The 26,908-nt window shown below is 42.9% G+C and overlaps 2 protein-coding genes, 2 non-coding genes and 1 pseudogene across 5 annotated transcripts in view; 4 read left to right on the top strand and 1 right to left on the bottom strand.

The window, feature by feature from the left end:
* Positions 1-26,908, bottom strand: part of LOC146205795 (uncharacterized) — a 51,915-nt gene that overhangs the window by 5,384 nt on the left and 19,623 nt on the right. The window contains exon 3 of the mRNA XM_084590474.1: positions 15,936-16,090. Within this exon, the coding sequence (XP_084446600.1) occupies positions 15,951-16,090 (140 nt within the window). The 3' untranslated portion in view covers positions 15,936-15,950. The remainder of the gene's footprint in view (positions 1-15,935; positions 16,091-26,908) is intronic.
* Positions 1-26,908, top strand: part of Cog4 (conserved oligomeric Golgi complex subunit 4) — an 80,632-nt gene that overhangs the window by 44,244 nt on the left and 9,480 nt on the right. For both annotated transcript variants that reach the window (XM_084590472.1, XM_084590471.1), the window contains exons 12-18: positions 1,666-1,784; positions 2,074-2,159; positions 14,557-14,785; positions 18,788-18,850; positions 18,965-19,021; positions 23,243-23,389; positions 23,453-23,545. In XM_084590472.1, the coding sequence (XP_084446598.1) occupies positions 1,666-1,784; positions 2,074-2,159; positions 14,557-14,785; positions 18,788-18,850; positions 18,965-19,021; positions 23,243-23,389; positions 23,453-23,545 (794 nt within the window). The remainder of the gene's footprint in view (positions 1-1,665; positions 1,785-2,073; positions 2,160-14,556; positions 14,786-18,787; positions 18,851-18,964; positions 19,022-23,242; positions 23,390-23,452; positions 23,546-26,908) is intronic.
* On the top strand, positions 6,462-9,399 carry LOC146205799 (uncharacterized; annotated as a pseudogene).
* TRNAS-GGA (transfer RNA serine (anticodon GGA)) lies at positions 11,931-12,004 on the top strand. Its single transcript has one exon. It is a non-coding gene; the product is annotated as a tRNA-Ser (tRNA).
* TRNAS-GGA (transfer RNA serine (anticodon GGA)) lies at positions 12,216-12,289 on the top strand. The gene has a single exon. It is a non-coding gene; the product is annotated as a tRNA-Ser (tRNA).

Raw genomic sequence — 26,908 nt, 5'->3', positions numbered from 1 at the left:
TTGACTGACAGAGTTTTCCTGGGTGTGACACAACCGCAGAAGGGAACACTTTAGCAGCCCTTACAAAGCAAAAAGGGCAACTTGCAAGCGCAAGTTGAAAGAGAGAGAAAGGTGAATGAAAAGGGGAATGCTGCAACAACCCCGGCTTGCTACTGAAAGCAGTGAGCGAGTCCGTGGAGGGGTAGCAACGCATACCCTTCAAACTTGATGCCCCATAGAGTTTCAAGCATAAAGCACTCATACACAAAGAAGTCTTCACTTTTTTCGCGCCAAGTGAGACCCCCCCACCTTGAGTTGCTAGGCCTCAGTCATGGCCTAGAGGTTTGGGCATCCATCTCGACTGCGGGAAGTGGTTCGTTCGAAACCTGCCGCCAGACACCCACCGGTAAAAATGGGTACAAGCGTCCCCTAACCTGGTGCCCGGCTCTCACAGGGGTGTGTGCTTGGAAGAGGCTCCACAAACCCCGCTGCGCTCCTTCTGGGGCAAAATAGTTTCGAACACTTCAGCCTACAAAGGTGGTTTGCGTTGCAGTGTTTCATGGGGTTCAAAACTGAAAAAGAGTCGTGTCTTGGACACGTGAAAACTCAGTAAAAACCAAGTGCCAAGCACTCTAAACCAGCGTGTTGAAAGTTGTAAATGTTCAGTGTCACTGATGAAGTTCACTTCTTGGAGAATCACGCTGTCTTGGGTAAGTCCGGATTTCCGGCTGTCTGACTTCGCGAGAAAAAAAAGAAAAGCTACCTTCAACCGACAAACTCGGCAAAAAGATGACAATACAAACTTCTAGAGATACACTACAGATGGCGGCACTACACTAAGCATGCTAGCTTTGCATTTTGGTTTGCATTTTTGAAAGTGGAGTGGATTACGTATGGGTATGGCAACAGCCTTGGGAAGGAACAGCAGTTTACGTTAGGTAGCGAAGCACTGGAAGTAGTAGGCGAATATGTCTACTCAGGACAGGTAGTAACCGCAGAAACCGACCATGAAAAGGAAATAACAAAAATAAGATTGGGATGGAGCGCATTTGGCAAGCACTCGCAGATTATGACTAGCAGCTTACTGGTATCGCTCAAGAGGAAAGTATACAACAGTTGCATCTTACCTGTACTCACCTATGGGGCTGAAACGTGGAGGCTAACCAAGAGGGTTCTACTCAAGTTGAGGACAACTCAGAGGGCTATGGAGCGAAAAATGGTAGGGGTAACAAGAGATAGGAAGCGTGCAGAGTGGGTCAGAGAAATAACTCAAGTTACTGACATTCCAGTGGAAATCAAGAAGAAGAAATGGGCATGGGCAGGACACATAGTGCGAAAAGAGGATAACCGATGGTCGCTTAGGGTAACAAACTGGGTTCCAAGGTAAGGAAAGTGTAGCAGGGGGCGGCAGAAAGTTAGGTGGGTGGGTGAGGTTAAGAAGTTCGCAGGGCTACAGAGCCGGGTTAATTGGAGAAATATGGGAGAGGCCTTCGCCCTGCAGTGGGTATAGTCAGGCTGATGATGATGATGGCAATATTTATTCAAAAGTTTAAAAGCATAAAAGTAATGATTGAGGTTGAATCCAGCACCTTTCACAGAGTTTTCACGTCACATGCCTTATTGTCCCACAGTTTTTGTTCAATCTATTTGTCGGTTAAGCAGTTTGTTGTTTGTTCTTTCTTACAGAAAAAGTCCAGCAGTTTGACAGAAAAATTAAGGAAAGCGATCTATGCAAGTCAATGCAAGAAATTGTTAGCACATACATCATAATGGAAGAGTATTTCCTCATTGAATCTGTTAGAAAGGTGAGAATCAGGTATCCTTTTTTTTTTTTCTGGTGTAGTTAAATTTCTTTATCTGCAGATGTTTTGTAATGAGTGTGCATTTGTAATGCTATGGTCATGCCTTTATCCTATCATTCGTTTGCAATAAGGTATGGCATCCTTTTTTTTTTTTCTGGTGTTGTTAAATTTCTTTATCTGCAGATGTTTTGTAATGAGTGTGCATTTGTAATGCTATGGTCATGCCTTTATCCTATCATTCGTTTGCAATAAGGTATGGCATTGCTTTTTTTTTTGTTTTTCTATTCACAAGGCTATTGAAGTCGACACTATTGAGGAGAATTCTCAATGCTCCAGCATGCTGGATGACATCTTCTTCATCTTGAAAAAATGTCTGAAGTAAGCCTTGCAATTTCTCTTCTTGTGACTCATTTTTGACATGTTAATGTTCTTTTAATGCACCACTATCAGGAGTGCTAAATGACATCTATTTCACCAGATATTTTTTTTCTTCATTGGGCAACTCAATTCTATATGTTGAAACAAATTTGTCCTGCAAGTCTGAAATACACTTCTGAATTCTGAGTGGTAGTTCGGAGTCTGGGAGAGGACACCATCATGGCAATAAGTTAGGAATTTGAAAACAAGCCTTCTTATGCACCTTTCAGTTTACTATGGGGGTTACTTGTAAGGTCAGAGTGTAGGCAGCTGTATAATAGCAGTACTGATGTGCAAGATGTGCACAAAGTTCAGTTTAACGAGATAGCGGGAAAAAGTGACCTGTGGCTGCCATTTTGCTTGCCAGTTTTTTATATATATGTATTGAAGTGGTTTCGTGTGCTCATTTGTGATTTTTTAGGGGGGCTTTCCTCAGTGAAATGACAATGAGGGCTTGTGAACAAGATTTTGTTATTTATTTTTTTAAATGTCTCTGTCACAGTTTTCTTCCAGTGTAAGAAAAGCCAAACTATTGATAGCTGTTGACACTCCCATTGTCATCTTGCAAATATCTTCAGTAGCTTATGTAACCCCACATATATTAGCAATCAGAAACAGCTGTCTGCCTTTTCCCTCTACTCGTGCTCCAAAGCAAGCCCCAAAAAATAAAGGTTACAGACCATGACCCCTCTCTGCCCACGAAAGAATCGCCTAGCTAATCGGCTCGATTGTTTTTTTTTTTTTTTTTTTGCTTGCACTGCTACAACAGTACAAGAGGTGGGGGAGGAGGTCCCAACCAGCCACGCATGTCTCCTGCTTCGTTTGTAACTATCAGTGCTGTTTTGGCAAGCCAATGACAACCTTCACTGCTGATGTCACGCATCCCTATCAAAGATGAAAGGGTGTATTCGCATGCGATATCAGCACCGAATGTCACCACGAAATGTGGCAATGGGAATTTTTAGAAATTGTTTGTAAACTATTGGCTCACTTTTGCGGATTTGTATTGGCATGAACACTCAATAGCCTTTATTCTGTGTGACGCTTGCATTTGATAGCCACCCTGAAAACTAACATAAAGGTGAACAGGACACTACAAAGTAAATATGAGCACTTTTCTCGTCCTCCTTCAGACTATTTTAAGGGGGATGAAAGTCTTGAAATCTTTTTCTTTATCAACTTGTATTATTAAAACGTAGCATGCAAGTGCAGAATAGATTGCCGATTTCAAATACGCATCTAAATTTCAAATACCTCATCTGGAAAAAAGATGCAGCAAAGTAACATATTCTAATTTGGTCATTACTTACTGGCCATTATGGTAATTTCTCGTTAAAGGTAGACCAGTAGTTAAACCTGCCAAAACTACTTTTATATTGCTATTTATGAGACTGTAGCGCCGCCGCTGCCTGGGGTGGCTCAAGCGTGATGCTAAGGTCGGGTTCTATCTAAAGTTCAGGACTGCAGTTCTGCCTTTAATGTTTCAGCACTAATACCGGTTTTTGCTTCAGGCAACCTCTGTGTTTTTGGGACTCAATTTTCGCATGTTGGACAGGGAGGATCACGTGACAGCAAGGACGACGTAGAACCTACGTCACGGCTACGTATTGCCATCCTGGTCCTTCTTGCCCTCTTGGCACGCATTTTCTTTTTGAACTTTCTTTCCCCGCTTCTCTGATGACACGGGAGCTCCAGCGCTGTGGTTCTTCTGCATGCGCTTTTGGTTTTCCTTTACTTTAGTTTTTCCCCTGCTTTCCTAGCTGCCGCAGATGGAGCATATGGGCAGCCTCAAGAGGTGGCAAATTTAGGTGACCGGAGACACAGGGGTATCGCGCTCCCCCTTCCTCCCCTAAACATACTTTGCTGGGCACCGCTTCATTTCATAAACTAGGCTTGACGACCTGCCATAGTTAATTAAAAGCGGAATATCTTGCAAAAATAAATGCGCAGTAGGCGTGGCACCTTCTCGAGCTGTGCTCGCTGTTAGTTTTCTATTACTGCTATCTGCATGCAGTACCGTTGTACATGGTCACTCAGCATCATATGGAACGATCAGTTTGCAGGACGTTTTGTTTTTTTGTCTACTAAAGTTGAAAATTACTTTTGGGCATTACATATGCCAAGAGGAATTCTAGTAAGTAGAATAGAAGAACAGTAATTAGATAACACCATCACACAAAGCAAAGTGCAAAAAAAGACAAAGGAGAGACGTGTCCTCACCTCGTCCTTTGTAATTTTTTTTATTTTTATTTTTTTTATTTTTATTTATTTGTTTTTTTTTCAATTTGCTTTGTGTAACGATGAACCAACAAGCCCAAAAATTTTCACTTCTGAGGACCAACACCAATTGAGGCTTTCGACTGTTGCCAAGCCAAGCAGTTTTATCAGTGAAAAGGCTTGTTCCGTGATTCTCGTCAACGGCGCTGAACTCTTCGCCTCGCTAACAGCTTGTGGAAAGAACGCCACGTCTGCTCGCCTCAGGAAGGTCTGGTTAGGGCTCTTTTAAAGCATATTTCAGCGTGGACTGCAGTGAAATTCAATACAGACTAGCTGAAACAAAATAGACTATGGTAAGATAAAATATTTGTTTACATTTCATACTGCATATTAGTGCGAAAAGTTTGGGCTCAGGCCCATGTAGACGAGAGGAGGGGCATGTGATGGCTGTCACAGAAAGAACATAAAAATGAAAATAACAATGACTGAACGAAGCGTCAAAGTTCTTCAGCTGTTTTTCAGCAAATTTGAGCTAAGAATCAGAAATGAAGTGCATGACAGCCTACAGAAAAATATGGATAAAGGATCGTAATGCTAACACATTCACCGCTCTGGTATTTTTGTTTTTCTCTTCGCCACCAAGCTTCTCATATCAAGCAAGCAGAATAAACTTAAGCCTAGTGGCACCTGCCTCCTGCTCGTCCATGTCTTCGCACCGTTTTACCTTCCGTAGTATGAACCAGTTCGAGTGATTCATCGTATACGTGCTGAGCTGCACGTGCAATATGCGGGAGCAAGAGAACGCAGCTCGCTCATTCCGCGCACACAAATAAGTGAAATAAGATTGTGCTATCAACAACAACAATGAAGAGTGAGCTTTTCAGCGCGCGCTCAGCACCTCTGAAACCTCTTCACCAGTAATCACACACACCCAAGTACGCACACACACACACAAAAGAGAAGAAAATACATTTGAGCAATGATTGCGCAGCTGTCATGTACTCAGCAGTACGCTTCCTCCTTACGCTGGGCGCCCACTCCCCCATCCACACCACCGGTTGCCAGGCAGGCGGGGAAAAAAGTTAAAGAAAGCCTGCTGAGAGGGCAAAGAGAACCAGGATGGTTATGCGTAGCCGTGATCTAGGTTCTACATTGCCCTTGTTAGCACGTGATCCTCCCCGTCTGACGTGCAAAAATTAAGTCCCCCGTGTTTTCTTCAGTTCTTTGTTACCTTCGGCAGCCCAGGTGCATTGGTCTAGTGCAGTTTTTGGAGGTGTGCATTGTCAAGTGCCACGTTGACACGGTCTTCGGCCATGGCGCTGAGTAAAGAGCGCAAGAAATATCTTGTCTTCATAAGGCAGTATACTGCTTGGATGGAGTTTGGATGTATTGTGGCGTCACAGAAAGGCGAACATCATTCGCTTTGCACAGTTTACAATTGTGACATCAGCGTCTCGCACGGCGGCAGACCAGACTTGGCTATGCACATTTCATCAAAGAAGCACTCAAGCAACCTTCAGTGCCAAGACAAGCAACATGGTCTTCAAGATTTCTTCGGTGCACAAGACGGCAGTGATGTCATCCGTGCAGAGTGCTTGTTTATAGATTTCTTGTTGGAGCTTAACATCCTGCTGAGTGCCTCTGAGCACGTTGGACCTCTGTTGCGCAAAATGTTCCCGAAGTCACATTGTGAAGCACTACGCATGTTCTAGGACCAAGACGACAGCAATCCGCCTTTTTCACAAGGCCACTTTGCACATACACTCCCCGCCACTTGTTGAAAATGAACCTCCAGCTTCAGCTGCGCATGCGCAGTTCTTGGCCTCTGCGATCGGCGCAGCTGGAGCTGATCTCAGCGGCCATGTGCAGTTCATATTCATGATAGGTGTATGCGACAAATGGCGATAGCTGCCAAAAGCACACATCGCCATTTCGCAGGTGGCTGCGTCTCTTGATGTTTTCAACCAGTAGCAGACGAATTTTCAACCACTCCCAGAGGGCATCACATTTTGTGAAAAAGGCTGATTGTCGGTGAAATGGCGCGCCATGCACGAGAGAGCATGGTGAGTGCCCTAAAAAAAGAGAGTGTTTTCAGTTGCTGTAGATGACAGTAACGATAGCACTTAGCTGTACCCGATCATGGTTACCTATTTTGTCGAAGAATTGGACTTGATCGAGAGTTAGCTTCTTGGCTGAGCACCCTAAAGGGCAACTCCCCTTTGCCCGTTTTCTCCGCAAGGTGGCACTGCCAGCCCTAGGTGGCTGGGGCTGCGGCAAGCGTAGATCGACGTTCTGTTCATGTTATGTAGCGTCTCACGTGTGCCATGGACTATGGCGTACTGCTGTGTGCTGGGGTGTAAATCATACGCGAAGCGGAAAATGCCAGGAATTTCATTTCATGTTCATTTCATGGAATTCCTAGTGACATGGTTTAAGAGGGAAGTGACCGCAAGTGATATCTAGAAAGGACTGGGTGCGAAATACGACATCACGCTATTCACTCGTTTGCAGCAACCATTTCCTTCCTAACGAGTGCAAGGAAGGATGCAAGACAAGGAAGCGGAAAAGAGGTGAGACTCCGAGCGGGTTTCCCGAATATTCAGAGTACATACAACCACCTGCAAAGAAGCCCCGGAGCTTCTTTGCAGGTGGTTGCTGTCCGGAGGCTGCTGTCCGTGATACTTCGCAGCACTTGCTGAAAAGTAGCCTGCCAGACTATGTCACTACCGACTCTCCGCTACCGACTACATCGTCCCCTATGTTTGTCTGCTCTGCAGACATGGAGGTTGCAAGTAGTAACGATCGGCACCACGTCGGGCCTTGCACTACGAAAGACGAGGCGACCCAGGTGGACGTTCGCAGCTAGATGTCTGTCATGGAACGCTAAAAGTGGCGATGGAAAACACAAGTAAAGTGTCTGAAACAAACTGTAGACAAATATAAAGAAGAGCTGAGGCAACTGAAAGAGTGCAATATCACTGCGTTGGCTGGTGTCGTCAAAGCGGCGAGCTAGAAGCACTTGAGTACTAGCATTCTTGTTGATCAGATCAAGAATTTCAGCAAGACCAGACCCACCTGATCGGAGCTAGTAGTGCGCCACTGCATTATTCTCGGGAATCTCTCAACACAGGCGTATGAACATATTTGAAAAAAGGCATACTGAAACTGTCATGCCGATCTATCTTACAGCGGTTTTTGGGCAGAGGTAACCAGCCTAAAAGCTGAAGAAGCTAAAGTGTGCTCTTTAGTTGTGGACAGGACGCGGATCCAGGAGAAACTGCAGTACAACAAACAAAAAGATGCGTTTGTAGGAAAAGTTGACCTGGAGAATAGTGTTCAAGAAAGAAATAGTGGTGTATCTGTTTTAGCCAACTCACTTTTGTGTTTTGTGCTAGCAGGGTTGTCCGTGCTTGTTCTAATACCTGTTCGGTATTTTTTTTACAAGGAACTGCACTGGACGGAAGCTGTATCCACTGATAAAGCTTGTGATAAAAGAAGTTGAATTGATTGTTGTGTCTGACAACCACAAGATTATTGTCCTTGCATTTCAGCTTTTGTGTGGCGGAAGTTTGAGGCTATGCATACAGCACCCTGAGGATTCAACACGCAAATTGTTCCTTGCGTTTGATCAGTGCTACATTATTAGGAATGTGCTGTCGCAATTCTTTGCCAGGAATTTTGGTAAAGACAGCGAAGTGTCTTCCTCTCACATCAAAGAGCCCTAACAGCGTAACAGATGCAGCAAGGAAGCATGTGTTCCCTTCTAACATTAAGAAAATGAATATATCAATTTTGGATGGGAAAAAAGCAAAAAGGACGAAGGTGATTATATCATAGTGAATATATCAAGAGCTGGGCAGGTTTTCTTCACCACCGGTCACTGCTGCACTTAAGCTTCTGGAAGAGCAAGCTGCACATACATGCGATATGAGTTTTGCTGCTGTGGGGCCTACAGTGAAGTTCATGAACACCATGCGCTGTTGGTTCTTACTGATGGATGTGAGCAATTGTGTGAAACACATTTATCAAAAGCTGCCAGACAGCACTGAAGATGATCGTCTAAGTTGGCTCATGACGTCATTCCTAAGTTACCTGGAAGACATGCGACGTAATTGTCAAGCAAAGCAATTTCTTAGTAAGGAAACGTATCAAGCCCTTGTTATGACTACAACATCAAATGTGTAGTGCTTCAAGCACCTCCTTTCTATTGAGGGCTTCAAGTTTGTTCTCACCAGAAAATTCTCGTCAGATCCAGTATACTCATTCTTTGGGTGGTTAAGGCGATCTGCTGGGAGCAATGACCAGACAGATGCTTGAGCAGTCCTGTGTGGTGTGGAGAAGGCCCTGAAGACTGGATTAGTTTCAGCTTTGCAAACAGCAATGTTGTTGACTCTGAAAGCCACTCACTCGGAGCACTGAACAATGCAGCTGACACTGCTGCGGCCCAGCATGTGGACTCATTTCCACCAGTGATAAGCAGCTTTTTGGTGTTCTCAAGAACAATAAAACCCTGCTGCCTACACCAGGCACTGCAGTATTTTTCATGGTAGGAGGCTACTTGGCTATTGTGGTGCAAGAGAAATTGGACTGCAGCTCCTGCATTGCTTTTCTGACACTGCTAGCGTCATCTGCACCCTGTGACAGCTTGATACGACATCAAGACAGAGGATGGCTTCTTTAATTATCCACTGAATTTGTCTACGTGCTGTACACTCTCTCGAAAGTACATTAAGGTCTTGCTAAACAAATTGAGGGGTCTGACAAAGCCCCTTCAAGCTGCAGTTGGAACGGCAGTTGATATTCTTGCAGAACATTTGGCAATAAAATGTGCATGTGCATCAAGTGACCACCACAGAGAACTTTTGAAGCTCGTTTACGTGAAGTTCTTCAGGCCAGTTTTCACGAACTGTGCCTTGTCTGTGACAGACAGGAAGGACATAATCAAACCACTTACATCCAAGCTCCTTTCTAACAAGCTTCTGAACCTGTGAAATGTGTTTGTTCGACCTTACGATTAGTTGCTTATGAGAGTAAAGCTCTTGTCTGTTGACTAAATGTGACTTGTCTTGGTTTCATTGCATCATTACCAGCCAAACGTTCATAGTAAAGACACAGATAGGAAAAGCTTGCAGTGTAGCCTGCAAAAACCATCTTTAGAACCTAATGTTATGTCATAGGCTCAACAGCCTTAGAGAAATACTGTCATATGCTTGTTAATGCAGTAAATTAAGAATTCTATTGCTAGTGTGCCTTCTTGTAGCAACTAGCAAACTACTAATTACTATCGCCGGTGATGAAGTCGACAAACGAAAAATTCACATTGAGGCTGCAACAATGCCGCTGCCACATGCTATCAGTATGCCCTGGCTGTCGTGTTCATAATTCGCTTGGCAATCAAAATTCTTATATATGTACACCTGTACATGCATGAAAACGATATATCGCTAGTCAATGTCGTGACTATTCTTCCAGTGCACTGTGACAAAGCGTGGCGTTTTTTACATTACGCATTACTGCTGCATTATTTGCTCAACTCGGTGCTGCGTGCGCCACCTTGGCAGCAGCTTCGTGTACTTGTGCGAACGGCGCCTGGCAATTACCTCAGCCGCCATTGAGCTGGCAGGAAAAAAATAGAGAAGGGTATGTAGGGGCCCATAAAACATCATTATAATTGGCTGTTCATGCCATTTAATCAGCATTGCAGCAGAAAAAGTGGCGTCTTGTCTCCCAGCGAAGGTGGACGAAGTCCTTGAGAAATTTTTTATTTAGAAAAAAGTGCGAAAAGAAAAGCTGCCCTTAAGCATTTTCATAAAATGCACAATGTGGAGTATTGAAAAATTCTGAAGCACGCACCAACCCGATGGCTGCCACTTGGGAAATGCCTGGAAAGGGGATCTCAGTGGGAACCTCTGTTTAGTTTTTTTCCTTTACAAGGTGAAAGAAACCACAAGTGCGCAATTTCTGTCATACTACCAAATTCCAAAGACTCCAGTGGCGTCAGCGCAAAGTACACGACTGGAGCACATGCCGTGCAAACTGAAGAGAAAGAAGGCAGGCACTGCACCAGCGGCAGTAAAAAAAGCTAAGGCCTATGATGTGGTAATGCTCGGAATCATCTGTATACCATACACAATGCTGAATGTGAGAGGCAGTTCAGTATTATAAAAAAAATCGCACCCATTTCCGACCATCCATGTCCGACACAACTCTCGGTCACATTCTTTTGGCAAAATGTAGCAGGGGCGAACATTGTTGCGCTCAGCAGTACTGAAAGGAATTTCTAAAAAGGGCAGCATCTGCCACATCGAAGATTCCGCAACAGTGAGCAATGATGTGGCACGTCTGTGGTTTGCACAGAAAAACAACCCGATTCTTCGGAACTAAATAAAAACAATTTAGTCATTGTAAACGCCTGGTAACTCTGTTAACTCCTTTCTGTCTCATCCTCCCTCCCCAATGCTCTTTCTGTGAACCTGGTAGGTATGTGAATGACACCATTGACGAGGAGGAGCGGAACGAGTGGTGTACAAACATCGACTTGTCCGCAATTCTCTATAGTTTTTAGTCACATAGGCGTGTAAAACTTCAATTTTTTTTATATTCCTAGTAAGAGCTGAACTTTTGATATTTTGAACTGAGTAAATTCACTGCATCACCATGCCAAAAATTAGGTTTTTAGAAAACAGACTTTTTGGGGAATTTTTTTTTTTTCGCATTTTAGCACCCACGTCTCTCCTTAAGTATGAATAAATTCTTGGATAAAGAAAGCTGTATAGCTTTCCTTTGTAGCCATATGGCTGCGCTTGGGTGGATGCAATGAGTAATTACTCCCTTATTACAAACTTACTCCACCTTGGGGGATTCCCCTAAATATTTGACCAACACCATTCCCACTTCGAGTTATAGATCAATTCGCTCTCGCCCTACCATCTGATCTGCTGATCGTCCTGGTTAGCTCAGTCGGTAGAGCGACTGCCCCGGAAAGGCGGTGGTGCCAGGTTCGATTCCCGGATCAGGACGAATTTTTCTTTTACTACGAAGTTTCTGAGAAAGCTGTATAGCTTTCCTTTGTAGCCGTATGGCTGCGCTTGGGTGGACGCAATGAGTAATTACTCCCTTATTACAAATCTACTCCACTTTGGGGGATTCCCCTAAATATTTGACCAACACCATTCCCACTTCGAGTTATAGATCAATTCGCTCTCGCCCTACCATCTGATCTGCTGACCGTCCTGGTTAGCTCAGTCGGTAGAGCGACTGCCCCGGAAAGGCGGTGGTGCCGGGTTCGATTCCCAGACCAGGACGAATTTTTCTTTAACTACGAAGTTTCTGAGAAAACTGTATAGCTTTCCTTTGTAGCCGTATGGCTGCGCTTGGGTGGATGCAATGAGTAATTACTCCCTTATTACAAATCTACTCCACTTTGGGGGATTCCCCTAAATATTTGACCAACACCATTCCCACTTCGAGTTATAGATCAATTCGCTCTCGCCCTACCATCTGATCTGCTGACCGTCCTGGTTAGCTCAGTCGGTAGAGCGACTGCCCCGGAAAGGCGGTGGTGCCGGGTTCGATTCCCGGATCAGGATGAATTTTTCTTTAACTACGAAGTTTCTGAGAAAGCTGTATAGCTTTCCTTTGTAGCCGTATGGCTGCGCTTGGGTGGATGCAATGAGTAATTACTCCCTTATTACAAATCTACTCCACTTTGGGGGATTCCCCTAAATATTTGACCAACACCATTCCCACTTCGAGTTATAGATCAATTCGCTCTCGCCCTACCATCTGATCTGCTGACCGTCCTGGTTAGCTCAGTCGGTAGAGCGACTGCCCCGGAAAGGCGGTGGTGCCGGGTTCGATTCCCGGATCAGGATGAATTTTTCTTTAACTACGAAGTTTCTGAGAAAGCTGTATAGCTTTCCTTTGTAGCCGTATGGCTGCGCTTGGGTGGATGCAATGAGTAATTACTCCCTTATTACAAATCTACTCCACTTTGGGGGATTCCCCTAAATATTTGACCAACACCATTCCCACTTCGAGTTATAGATCAATTCGCTCTCGCCCCACCATCTGATCTGCTGACCGTCCTGGTTAGCTCAGTCGGTAGAGCGACTGCCCCGGAAAGGCGGTGGTGCCGGGTTCGATTCCCAGATCAGGACGAATTTTTCTTTAACTACGAAGTTTCTGAGAAAACTGTATAGCTTTCCTTTGTAGCCGTATGGCTGCGCTTGGGTGGATGCAATGAGTAATTACTCCCTTATTAGAATATTCACCAACAAGCAAAATTTGTTGCACATGGACAATGAACTGTTTATAACAAGGAGAGATTTGCCTCATTTCATTTATTACCAGCCTTGAAGCAACATACTTCATTACAACATATTTTTGTTTGCATTTGACTGAGAAACAAAGCTAATGCAACAGCATTCACACAGTGAGCAGCTTCATTTGGGCAAGAATGTAAAATAGGTGGAAAAGGAAGTGAACAAGCATAGGGAACTTAAAAATTAGTTGTGTATGCTAAAAAAAAAAAAAAAAAAAAAATACGGAAGCACTGCATCACAAGTGCAGTGAGGCAGAAGTGCACTCTGTGCATCAGGATAAAGCTTAGTTAGCAGTTACTCTGAGCAGAATGACGTGTATCTTCTCGCTAAATGTTTTGCACCCAGTACTTGAAATGATGTTCACAGTATTATTGCATTAGGGAAAAAAGAAAGTATCTACATTCATTGCTGATCTGTCGCTTTGTTTGTGGGATATTGCATGGCTGATTCAGGTAAGAAGCTGACCTGATAGTCTGCTTCGGAAGTTTGGGTGGTAAAAGGAGTGCATTAGGCAAAGGTTCAAAGTGAGGTGGTGCAACAAGAGCAAGAGTAGGCTGAAGGATTGCTTTGGAGAGCCAGCACTGATAAAGCTCAAGTACTGCGGTGCAATGAAGCAAACAGCATAGTTCTGAATGCTTTCTTAGCTGGAGGCAAAATAATGCTGCGAATAGTTCCAGGTGGGTAAATATTCTAATTTGGATTTAATGAATGCTGCACAGTTAAGCTCTCTGATATTCAGAAGTGTTGATCTTAGATTCTGTCGAAAGCGTCTGAGCGATTATGTCATGTTAGAGCAAATGATTCATTGTGCATTAGTTTTAATGCCGTATGCCCTCAGATATATGTAAAATTAGACGGGCCATGTGGGAGTGGAGTAGGAGTTACGACAAGAAATGATGTACTTATGAGTAATTGGCCTATGCTTGCACATAATAAGGTTAACAAGCATGCTTCATTCTTCGTTGTTTTTCACTAATCATGCTCAAGTTAGTAGTCTTCCAGGGAATGAAAATATTACATATAAACAATGCAGTCATCAGAAAGAGCTTCAGTTTGGTTGTAATGTTAATTCATAGGTTGGCAGTTCTTTTGGTACCTACTAAAGTCTCTGCTTTCTTTTTTTTTTTTATTATTATTAAAGGGGCTTTTCTCTCTCTTCTTTGCTTCTCGTATGACACAGAGATTATACTGACAGGAATAATGATGTTCATTAGCAGTTATAAATTGCTTGTGCCTAGTTAAAAGAATTTTAAAACCAAGTGATCAGATTTTCCTGGAATGCTGATAGAAGGGAGAACAAGAATTTTTTTATTATGCTACAAGTGACATTATCAAAATCTTTGTAATTTTTAGACTTTAGTAATTGTTATGGGTCAAAGTTTGAAATAAGTGTCTTGGTTGGAATCAAAAAGAAGAAAGCTTGCATGATTTGCAGAGTTGCTCGTATGTGTGCTGAAACAAATTTCGCACAAAAGTTATGAGGATGCATAAACAACCAAGTACCAACTTTGGAGTACCTTATAAAAAAGAAAAATGCCTTTAGTGCTCCTGAAGCTATGTATCTTTTATTTGAAACAAACAACAAGCAATTTCTTCTGTCAGGGGATTGTTTTCTAGTCTGGCTCACTTACTGTGCTTCTCAGAAATTCAACATCAGGAGAAAGCCCATCATCATTTTCACAAGTCGTTTGGCTATTTGTTGGGGAAGTAGCAACACTTCTTACACTTGCTTTAGGCGTGTGCCTTATAAGTGAGAATGGTTGGATTTTCATTGCCTAACATCTTTATGGTGTAAACTTCCTTTTTGTTCTTTTCAGGCGAGCTTTTTCAAGTGCTAGTGTGGATGGGGCATGCGCCATGCTGAACCATAGTTGTTCACTCTTGGAGACAGATTTTGCCGATGAGCTTTCGGAGCGCTTGAAACTGGGATTCCCACCATCAGGAATCTTGGATCTTAGTCAGGCCTACTCCATGATCCAGAGCAGCTTTCAGCAAGGAAGAATTCAACCAGCAGAAACTGTAGAAAAAGCCAGAGCTGTTTTTGTGGTAAGCATTAGTGACACTTGTCCAATGTGTGTTCAGTAAAAGCAGCAATCAAGTAAAGCTCTATCGTGATGTGGAGCTTTCTGGATGACTGCCTGTATTCGTGTGCCCAAGTTTACTTAGCTTTGTTTTCTACAAGACCTAAAATACAGTACAGCCAATCTCTGATATATCGAATAATTGTCTATATCAAACTTTCAGAATGCTCCCTTCAAAATCCTATGCAAAAGCGTAAGAGTCGTGTTCGTGTTTATTGAACATGGTAAATTCGATATATCGAACTGCGTGCCGTGCGCTTGCAAGGTGCGCTTCTCCTAATGGGGTCCTTATGCTCATTTTGTGCACGCAGCCAAGTCGGCTGCGCAACCTTGGGCACCTCCCGACAGCACTAATGCTGTAAAATCGCTTGATGAGGTGAATGTCGAGTCCACTTGAATGCGACTCTGCTCTCATTTAGGAAAGCCAGACTTCAGTGCACCGGCTGTCATGCGTTGAAGACGGCCTAATGGACGGAAGGCTTGCGGCATTGTTGCATGGCCTGCTTCGCTGCTGATGGAAACAGAGAAATCAACAGCACCATCCTTTAATTGAGTTGTTATAGTGTTTATAGTTTCCAGTAACAGAATTACACCTCTTATAGTGAGCGGTGAGGTTCCCAAAGTACCATCTGCAGCAGCTTTGATATGGACCCCAACCCCAACGGTACATGCGCCACGCGGCTCCAGACGCTAGGTGCGAGCAGCGTGACCTTCAACACTTGATTTGACTCTACCAAATATTTAGAGCACGTGCTCGCGTTGACGGGGCATCATTTGGGGTGCACTCTTCTTTTGAGCGCCTGGCACGAGGGAGGATTATCGGTGAGCGGCCACGTAGACATGCACCGGGCGGGTTGCAACGTCCAAGTCGAGCGACGTGCAGCACATCGCTGCAGGAAGCGTACCGTTAGCTCGGGTACACCATATTGATGCTTCTGTGTTACAAAGGAGCTCATTTCTTAGCATCTTTTATATATATCGAATTAATGATATCAACTATCTCGCGATTCCCTTCGAGTTCAATATATCTGAAATCGACTGTAGTACGTCGTTGATAGGTGCTCTGGTTCATGCGGGCACTCAACATGAAAAATGAGACAGCTGCGCTCACCCACCACGGTTGCTTTTCTTTAGTGCGTAAGTGCAAAGGGGCAAAGCGGCTGTGGGGCATTGTGTGGAATGACCACGCTGATGCTGTTGTGTTTGTGCGCACTGGTGTTCCGGAAGAGTTCCAGAATTTGGAGTGAATCTCTGGCCGCTCGGGGACATCCTGTAACAATATAAGAAAGACAGTGAGTGAAAGATACGAGGCACCCGTTCTTGTGTAGAAGCGACTACATAGGGAAACGCAGTGGCTTCCTTGCAGTGCCTTAGGCGCATATGTGAACCGTATGAGAGGACTGTGCACTTATATATGAGCGGACCGTGCCTGGGAAACGCAGCATGAAGAAGCGAAATGTGACAACTGTCAGCCATCGCAATGGCTTCTCCACTTTATACAAGTGTTTGAGGGCGAGGCATCCAGAAACAACCAAGGAAGACATTGTGGTGTGGCATTGCCGTCAACGGACCAGATGTGGACTTAATTCTGTGAGAACTAAAACGGAGCTGTTCATACTTGATATCAAGAAATGCTAATTTGCACTTTTATGCATTGAAAGTGTCAGTGCTGAATGCCTTTGTACCTCCTTTACCTTGGTTGATGGAACCTCCTGTACCCTTTACCAAAAGTTTACATACAGCCTAGGGGGTTTGCTTCTAAGCCGTGTAGCAGGGCTTCTGTAGCATTTGTGGATGTTCTACTCATTTTAGGGGGCAGGACAAAAATGGTAGGATTTTAACAGAGTTAAGCCAAGTAGGATGTGCAAAAGCTTTTGTGCACAGACAGAAGTCGATGAAGATGACATCGTCCTGTGCACAACACGAGAGTGTGCAGTCTGCATGCTGGGCGATCAACTTCGGTGATAGCTATTATGCTCTATACTCGAGTCGCTTCCCACAAGAAATGCCTTTGTTCAAATTCGCTCCACTCCAACTGTTTCTTTTTTAAAGCACTGCAAGCTTTAGACAATCTTACTAGGCTGTCAACCTCTGGATAAGTGCCTTTCTTCTAAAAATCTACTTACCTTTGCAAAATTTTCAACATGGAATGCATTACGAGCCACACGATGCGACTGAGAAGCAAACTTCTGGGGCACCAAACTTTTAGCTACTGTTTAGGTTACTCCTCATAAAGGGACAACATCATAGACACATTGTGAATAAAAAACTGCTTTGAAAAGATTTGTGTACATGCATTTCAATAGCAGCACTAAGACTACTTTTCACCCCCAGTCAAATTTGGTATTTGCAAGACTTTTTTTTCTAAACACAGTTTCGGTCTATAGCACTCATATCGCTCATGTGGCTTTGAAGATTTGGAAGTATGGGCTTATCATTTTGAGGGGCAGGAGAGGAAGGAAGTTTCCATTGACACTATATGGGCTTCTGCAGTAGCTCCCATGAGAAGCAGCTGCTTGCTTAACAACTGAACATATTGGCAGACCATGGTGGCAGCAGGAGTAAAATGAGGTTATGAGCAGTGAACAGGCATGTGCATTCCCATAGTAGACTCATTCAGCATACGCAGGTGCAACTGTGATGTTTTTATTGTATCTGTTCAGTTGTACTGTATGGGCTTATTTTAATGAATATGTGCACAAGTTGATTGCTTCTTGTTTTAACCAGGTTCATATTTTCATTTTATCAGCTGCGCAATGGTTCCTAGACTTGACACTGAGAATTCTGCTTTACAAAGTTTGTCTTGAAAGTTATTGTTTTTATTCATGTCTTCAACACTGCTGTTCACTATGGGTGACTCTTCAAACATTGACTATATTACATTGTTAAAAGCCTATCTTGAAATGACAGAAGTATGGCACGTGCATTTGATGCTTTGTGTAGGTCATTCTTCTGTGAGTGCCTTTTGTGGGCTCAAAGAGCTCATGAAAATCATAGCAAAATTTTGTGGTGATTGTAGCATTCAGTTACCTGCATCTTTTTTCATTTTTTAAGGCACTTGAAAACACCTTCATTTACAGGCCATAGTGCCTGCAATTAGTATCAAGACTAAACCATAAAAATTATTCTCATGACTCCTTGCCTTGTAAACTGGTGGGTTTTTGTAACACACTACACTGTGAACAATTAATGAATGCATCTTGAACTAAATATTAAATAGCTGTGGAGCTGAATAGGGTTGTCTAAAGCTTGGCATTTGAAAACTGTCATAGATGGCATGCTTGGTAATCTAGTTATGACAGGTTTGGCTGCTTGACACAAGCCCTTAGTGCTCTGACATTGTTTCAGCTGAACAACATCGCAAACAGATCTCTCTAGATTGTATTCTAGTCACCCTGTAGAAAGGTCGCTTTGTAAAGTGTCTAATGTGGGAGCGATAGAATACAAATTTATTGTAGGCACCTTTATGTTGTCTCTGCCAAATTGGTAATGATGACAATGACTTTGCATTTTTGCATGCCGTAGGGCAGGGCTTCAAATCGGTTTCAATCAAAGGTTCTTTAATGTGCACCACAATCTGAATGCACACATTTCTATATTATGCTTCCATGATAATGTGATAACTGCAGCTGGTATTCGCATTAGCATGTTACAAATGTTAGCCAATAGTATTATTAAACTTTAGCAGTTTTTCTATTCGTAACTTTGCAATCATCTTGGAGCAGCATACAGTTTGCAATCCTTAAAGGGAAACTGTCCACATGCCTTTCCACAGTGGACTGTTTTATAAAAGGGACATATGGCTCCCAACAGCTTACTGTTTGCATTGATATCTTCAGATATACATGCTTTTAGACTGGAGGAGACTTTTTGCTTCTCTTGTATGTCAAAGTATTTGTTGTATGCTTAGTATATACGTGCCCTGAGTTTCAGTGAAGCATTTGTTGTTCTTTTTTTTTTTTTGCAGACAACGTTGAACAATGTGGAAATGGCACGAGAATACACAAAGACTCTTGCTAGCTCTCTGCAGGTGAGAAGGGTGTCTGCAGTGAAGGTGTTCGTTCAATAATTTCAAGTTGTGCTTTATTACATTGATATTCATGGGAATCGCCAGTTTGACCTTACTTCATGCTTCATTTTACAGGAAGACCTTTCCAAGTTCTTTTCTTCAGCCACTGAACAAGAGACAGCTAAACTGGAAGTGAGTTTTGAGATTGGTTTCTAGTGTTTGTTTTTACAAAAGCTTGCTGGCTTTTTTATTGCCTTGACAAATTAAAAGAAGCAAGCTTTATTTTTAAGTCCGTATTCACAAAACTCAGTCTCTCAAGTTTTCAATTAAGAATTCAAATTATTTGATAAGTGCAGACATCATATTTTGCTTGTATGTTCTTTACAGTGATGTACAGAACATTAATAAGGCCTCGTAAATAACTTATAATTTCATTTATTCTCGCACATTGTTTTGGTGTAAACAGCTGAATGATGGCTGCAGCGTCACTAAAGTTCGAGTCGCATAAGGCATATGAGAACAAAATTATCATAGCTGCTTCTTCATTAGTTGTCATTCCAGCTGTAAGGACATGCTTGTATAGGAGTTTTAGTGAATTAGAATGACAGTATAGGGTTCATGTCAATTATTTCTCTGCGTCAAATAACTTTGAACTGAACGTTGATGTCACAGTCAAAGTTTAGCTGGTGAGGCTACAGTAATACGATATAAATTCAATTATACATCATTTACCAGTCACATGCAGATTTCTTGTGGGAGTTCATATGTGATAACTTGTTATGCATCACTGCAAGAAGAAAAGGTGCTACCGAGAAATCTGCTATAAGTTATAAGTCTCCTATGAGTTTTATTTTAGTGACAATGCCGTGAATCATGCAGAGCCTCAGAATTTCCAACGGAAAGCATGGCACTAATGAATTGGGTAACTTGATGCTTTCATTTTTTTCCTCGATGCATGAAATACAGACAAATTCACAACGGATAACAAGCATGTGCAAAATTAAACAAAGAGAAAAACACTAATGCTCACAATTTGATGCCTCTCTAAATGTCTAGCAGTGTGTGTGGAAAAACTGTACCAGAAAACTTTCTAGTAAGAAATTAGAATCTTGCACTTTATTCAAGCTTATCCAGATAATAGAAGACATGCACATAGATGCATATGAAAAATGTGCTATTTGCATGTCTTTTATAACCTCTTCTTTATATATCCTTGGGCATCATGTATGCATGCATGAGTGTATGCGTGATGAGAGAAAAGGAACAACTTGATTCAAGTTGATGCTGCTTGCTTCCTTTCTTTCCATACTCACACTTTCACACTCTTTGTCCATGAAGCAATGTGTAGCTTCTTTCTACTTATTTTTGCTTGGCTTGTCAAGTATTGGTGTATTTCCTGGACAGTTCTACTAGAAAGTTCAGTAACGTAATGAACTGTTGGTAGATTAGTGTCAGTGTGCATTAAAAGCCACGGGTAGTTGAAATTATCCAGAGTCCTCCAGTACAGCATCTCTCTTCGAGTGGGTCACTTTAGGACGTTAAACCCGATAAGCCATGACCAAAACTGTTAATAGAATTCTACAGATACCACCACTAGGAATGTTTTTGGCCACCATAGCAGCTTTTTTTTTATTTGGTACTTATTGACAGCATATAGCTGCAAACAGAGGAATTCTATAACATCATAGTTAAGCTTAGTAAGTGGTTTTAAATTGAAGGTTGTACAAGCCTGCACTCCTACATCTAGTCACGAAGACTGCATCGTCAGGAGCTTCTGTGAGGGCATAGAATAAGCTGTGGGTAAAGTAGAAACACAGTACATGTGTACTGTGCTGATGGGGGAATTCAATCCTAAGGTAGGCAAGAAGCAGGCTGGAGACCAGGCAGTGGGGGACGACGCTCTAGGCTCTACAGATAGCAGGGGAGAGTTATTAGTAGAATTTGCAGAACGCACTAATTTACGAATTATGAGTATCTTTTTCAGCAAACGGAAGAATCAAAAGTGGACATGGAAAAACCTGAATAGGAAGACTAAAAATAAAATAAAATCATAGATTTCTTGATGTGCTCTATCCCAGTCATTGTGCAGGATGTGGAGGTCAATGGAAAGGTGTGATGCAGTGATCACAGGAGGGTAAGGTCTCGAATTAGTCTAGATTTAAAGACTGAACGGAGTAAACCAGTAAGGAAAAGGGCCATCAACGAATTTGCGGTCAAAGAAAAAGTAGAGGAATTCAGGACTTCGTTGCAGAATAGATATTCAGCTTTAACTGAGAAAGATGTTTAGAAGTTTAGAAGGAATGAATGATAATTTCAGAGATTTCATTGCTGAGTGCACAGTAGAAGTAGGCAGTAGTGTAGTTTCATGACAAAGCATGAAAACCTCCAATGAAATAGACAGAATAGAACTTTCAGAGCTGTCAAAGATGTCTCTCATGGGCCTCTCTAGCCCTGCTGGCCATGCCCTGCAGGCGAGTCGCGGATGCTCCACCAGTATTCCCAAGGAGTGTATCGGTCGCACCTTCAAGAAATACAGTATACCGAACGCGTTCAGAGGTACAGAAAAAGAGTTTCTGCTGAAAGATGTCTCCAGCAAGGGACTCTCGGCAGATGTTACACGTACCGGATGATGACGATCGCGAAAACCCTAAATCTGAGAACACTTCCTGGGCGCACACGCCATGCACCTGTGTGCGGTGCTGACCTGGACAAGCACGAGCGCGGCGCATGATGGCCAGCAGCTTGTGCATCTGAGCTGGAAGCGGCCTACTTGTTTTAGAACAACCGCAGGACCATGTGGCTTCCGGGATTGCCGGGGTGAATGTGAGCTGCTGTTCTCCTCATGGTGCATGAAATTCTCTGACCAAGTTCATAGGTGTGAGAAGGGAAGCAACCACGAAATGTAGTGCAAATCAGTACTTTGGTGATCTTCCCTCACTTGCACTATACGCGGGTGGAAACTTTTCTTTTTTTTTGCTATCTAGAAATAGCACCTCGTATTATATACAGGTTTTTGTTATACACGGGTTTTTACAGCATGTCTTCTTAGGACAGGTAGCAGCCGCAGGTCCGGACCACGAAAGAGAAATAACTAGAAGAATCAGATTGCAATGGAGTGCATTTGGCAAGTACTTGCAAATAATGATTAGCAGCTTACCAGTACCCCTCAAGTGAAAAGCATAGAACACTTGCATCATACCAGTGCCATAGAGTTTCTTACACTAACTAGAGGGAAAGCTGAGGGCGCTGCGCTTCAGCCACCATGGGCGCGCTAAGGATCATGGACCGGTGTGCTACTTGATGCGGGACAGTCGGTTTTTCTTGGGTGAATGGAGGGTCGTTACTATGATGTTCCTTTTTCATCATCATCACCATCTCGAGGTGTGTACATAGACCGCAAAAGCCATAGTAACGAAGGCGCAAAGGTAGACGTCGCCAATAAAAGGTTTCTGTTTCCCGAAATGCCACTAAAAACTTCCTTAAGTGAATGCACAACCATAAATATTTTCAAAACTTTTTTTTTTTTTTCCATTTCAAAGTGTGTCTATTAAGTGCGAAATATTGGTATTTGTGCTGCTCAAAACTAAGCCAATAGGAGAAAGAGCTATCGCTTATATTAGATAAATCTCACACTGACATGCTGTTTCTCTCTCTTTTTGCAATTTATAGTCACATTATTGAATGTTAGAACATTATTTAGGGTAGAACAACGTTTATAGTTGCACTAGTTTTGGCCAAATGTTCTAGTTCTGCACTCGGTAGCTCTCCGGCCTATGATGTTTTAAGCGCCCATGGTGGCTGAACTGGTCGTCTGAAAACTCCATGTAAACTCCCATAGATGGCAGGCCACAGATTTCCCTCTAGGTAAGAGTAAGAAACTTCATGACCAGTACTCGCCTGTGGGGCAGAAACATGGAGGGTAATGAAAAGGGTTCTACAAGTTTTAAGTTGAGGACAATGCAGAGAGTTATGGAATGGAAAATGGTAGGTGTAACGTTAGATAGGAAGCACTTAGAGTGGTTTAGGGAAATAACTCGAAATAATGACATTCCTGTCAAAATCAAGAAGAATGGACATGGGCAGGTCAGGGATACAAGGGGAGGATAACTGATGGTCACTAAGAGTAACAAATTAGATTCCAAGGGAAGGCAAGCGTAGCAGGGGCAGCAGAAAATTAGGTGGGCAGATGAGGTTAAGAAGTTTGCAGGGGTCAAGTGGGTGAAGCTAGCACAGGACTGTGTTAATTGGAGGAATATGGGAGAGGCCTTTTCTCTGCAGTGGGTATAGTCCAGCTAGGATGACGATGATGATTATTGACAGCTGGTATTTCAGGCCTTTAATGTGTTGGTTTAATTTATTAGTAATATAATTTATTCAAAATGATGGTAATTGTGCAGTTTTGCTGCTATTCAGAGCTGCCTGACTGACCTGAATAACTCTGCACTGAAGTTTCAATCCCTTGTGAGCCATGGTGTGGCAGAGCTCTGCAATGCTGCAATCAAGCCACACATCAAGTCATGGGCCGATACATTCCAGTCAACTGACCACTCTTTGACAGAAGTGAGTATATGAAGCAAGGCAATTTTTTAAGGCTGAGATATAACTGTGTTTTCATTTTTGCAGGATGACTTCACTTCTTATGAAGCCAATGATGGAATCAGACCATTTTTACAAACCTTCATTGTCACGCTTGATGGAGCCCTGAAATCTTTCAAGGTGAGTGCGGTAAATGCCTTCTTTACATTCTGTACTGTAAGAAATTTCATGCCAGTTTTTTTTTTTTTTTTGCAGTACCAACATTGTTATACAGTGGAACCCTGCTATAGTTAATGTACATATAGTGGCAACACGGGTATACAGTCGAACCCAGATATTTCGAATTTTTGTTGTATCGAACTTGCAAATGAAAACCCCACGTAAAAAGATAGGAAAGTTGTGCTGTATATCGAACTGCAATTTCACCAGTCGTTTAATATTATCGAACTCCACACCGCGCACAGGAAGGTATGCCTTCCCCAATGACTATCGCATCACTCTCAGCCGTTTGCCGCATGACGTTTGCAAGCCACATGCTGCGGAAGGCACTAAAAAACCCGTTTCGGCAACGGCCAGTCCATACTCGGGGACAGTTTTTCTTGGCAATGGAGCCAAAGCTACCGAGCCGAAACGCATCATCTTCCTGCGCAACTCAATATAGCCCCTAGTTACATGATCAATTTCTACAAAAAAAAACACAAATTGAAATCATAATGCTAGTTATTTATGGTATATTTTTTATCACTGAACTGATTTTCTAAAATGAAGCTGTTATGCCACCGGGTTTTCTCGTGTGATGTCTGTCGCGGGTTTTCGAGACGCCCCAACTTTGCAGACAAGATGGTGAGGTCTGGCTGTTCCAGTTGTTCTGGTCATCCACTCCGCAAGGACTGGAAGCGTTTTCACCAGACAAGATTCGAATCAAGCTCAAGAGATACTGGCTGTTGAAGCAAACGAAGGAAATGATCTGCAACGTCTATGCAAACTGAAAGCCGTGCAGTTGAACTACATGGCGGAGTGACACGTTTAAAGACGCCCCACCTCCCTACCTTTGCGCCCATTACTAAGAAAGAGTGCCCCCGAGTATAGAGTAGTGCCGCGCCCTCGAAAGTGTGTTTCTCCCAACGCAGCCGTGGTGTTTGGTTTAGGGAAAACAATGCGAAAGAGCGAGGCACAAGGGTGCGTGCATTCTTTCCTTCTTTTATTGGTGTGAGGGAGCATGAAGGAAGGAAAATTCTGGTGAACCATTTCTCTCCCCTTCCTCCGACTTTTTCCGTTTTCACAGCAGCACGCACTGAGCATGCGCTGGAGAGCCATGGCAGATGGAACATTGGCCAGTTTTTTCAATTGTTCATTGTGCCCGCTTCAGACGTTGTGCCCACCACAGTCATGGCATGATCAAGCGAATGCATTGAAAACCAAGCTTGTGTGACTTAGCCACTGCGGTGGAGGGGACGAACTTGGTAGAGTGCTAGCTCCCTTGACAGGAGTGCCCGTGATGATACGCTTGGCTTTTCCAGCAAAAAAGGAAAAAGAAAAAAGTAAAAGAAAAAATTTACTCAACAAGCTGAGGAAGCCACTCTCCTGACAAGGGCACTGGCACTCTGCCAAGCCCCCCCACCTACCTCTCTTTCTTTAACAGAGGAGCTAAAACACACCATGATGTTATCGCCGTGCAGCATTTTGGTGCACTGCCTTGGAATGCGCTGTGGTCAGCAACGGCACGAAACAATGGAACGTGCTAACGCCCCCTTTTTTTTTTCTTTCAATTCTCAGTGGCAAAAAGAAGGGGTGGGCCCACTATATAATGCCAGTGGATTCGTTATGCAAGTATATACAGGATCATTTGTCATTGTCACGAGAGGTGTCAAGCCGATTTTTGTATATCAAATTATTGATATATCGAACAATATTTCGAGATCCCCTTGGAGTTTGATATGTCCGGGTTCGACTGTAGTAAAGTGAAACTGTGGTTTTATTTGACTTTCCATAGATGTCTGTTCATTTTCTTTTGTTTATAGCAGAAACATACTGTATAATCTCAAAGATGAAATCAGGGTGGCTACGAATTTCAGGATGATACAAGTCGCATTATTCCCTGGCATTGTAGACAGTGCGCAGAATTTTGGGCATTCTGAACGCTCTCACACAGATATGAATGCATGAGCTGTGGTCGCACCCTCTACAGCGAAGCTCTGCAGTCACATTGCCGACACATGGCCGCCAGTCATGACAATGACGGCACGTGTGAGTGGGTGTGTTCAGCCTGTTGATCACTACACCAATCACCAGCTCAGTACACACCATGAGCAATGGTTCCGCAACTGAAAATATATCCTGTCAGCTGTAAATAGATACTACATACCAATGCATTATTTGTGCTTCTGCTTGCGGATGTTGTTCATTTTGGATGATAGATTTCAGTTTCAATCAATTTACAATTATACATTAACGCTGTTATTGAAAAGGCAAACAGTGAGAGGAAAATGGATATTGAAGATGATAAAATGCCTCTTTTTGAGGTGTAACCACCTGACGTGTGAGCCTAAATGCCTTGGGACCACGAGGTAAAATCATGGCACACATTGAACAAAAAATAGAATTTGACTCTGATTATGTAAAGAATGCAACTCAGGCCATTGAATAAGGGCAAGGAAACAAAGGCCAAACGATCACAGCACTGGGCAGTGTGGTTCATCAGCGGTAAGAAGTGAAGGTCACTGCATGACGGTTTTGCCACTCTTGACTGTATTGCACGTTATTTTGAACTTTTACCTCTTGAATGGCATTGAGACCATAAAACATGAGGTGTTCACACAAAGTTTGTGTTCTCATATGGACTCAAACTTCCACTTGCATTATATTCGTGGCAGGATTACATTTGTGCAGGTACGGTACTTCACGAAACTTGGCCGGAATAGAAAATGTGAAAACATAAAATGCTGTGGTAAAAATAAATCATTAGCCAATAATTGGGTGATTAGAACAGGTTGAAAGGTAATTGTAAGTGTTCTTTCTTTTCTAAGCCAACACTGTGCAACTAAATTCACAACATCTTCAGAGTCATGCCATCACTAACAACTAATAAGGTAAAGGCACCGACATAGTAAAATTTTTGCTGGTTCGTGCAACTTTACTGTAAGGGGTTTCTGCTATAGTTCAGTTTTCCCATGATTGGTTACTTCAGTGGCTTTGCTTTAGCTAGAGATCTTCGTTAAATAGTAGAAAGCAGGTTATGGTAGCATCAGTTGCTTGCATGCAAGAGTCATTACTGGGAAGCAGTAAGCCTGCAAGCAGTGACGCAAGATAATTGCAATGTGCTAAATGTGCATGCATCTGCCACCCAAAGGTGACAAAAACACATTTTCAAAGTGAAGAGTGCAACCTCAACCTCTCCCATGGCATGATACTGAGCAGAAACAGTTTTTACTAATTTCAGTGCTAGTTCATTTGCAGACATGGGCAAAAAGCCATGATTGGCAATGGTAGAGGGAAGAGTGCAAGAGAAGCAGTTGATGTAGTTCTACCATTATTCAAGTCACA

The sequence above is a fragment of the Amblyomma maculatum genome, chromosome 1, assembly GCF_055883805.1.
Source record: "Amblyomma maculatum isolate TAMU_Amacu chromosome 1, ASM5588380v1, whole genome shotgun sequence".
Classification (NCBI taxonomy): Eukaryota; Metazoa; Arthropoda; class Arachnida; order Ixodida; family Ixodidae; genus Amblyomma; species Amblyomma maculatum.
Note: the sequence above shows the minus strand (reverse complement) of the source record. Positions and strands in the feature narration are given on the sequence as shown.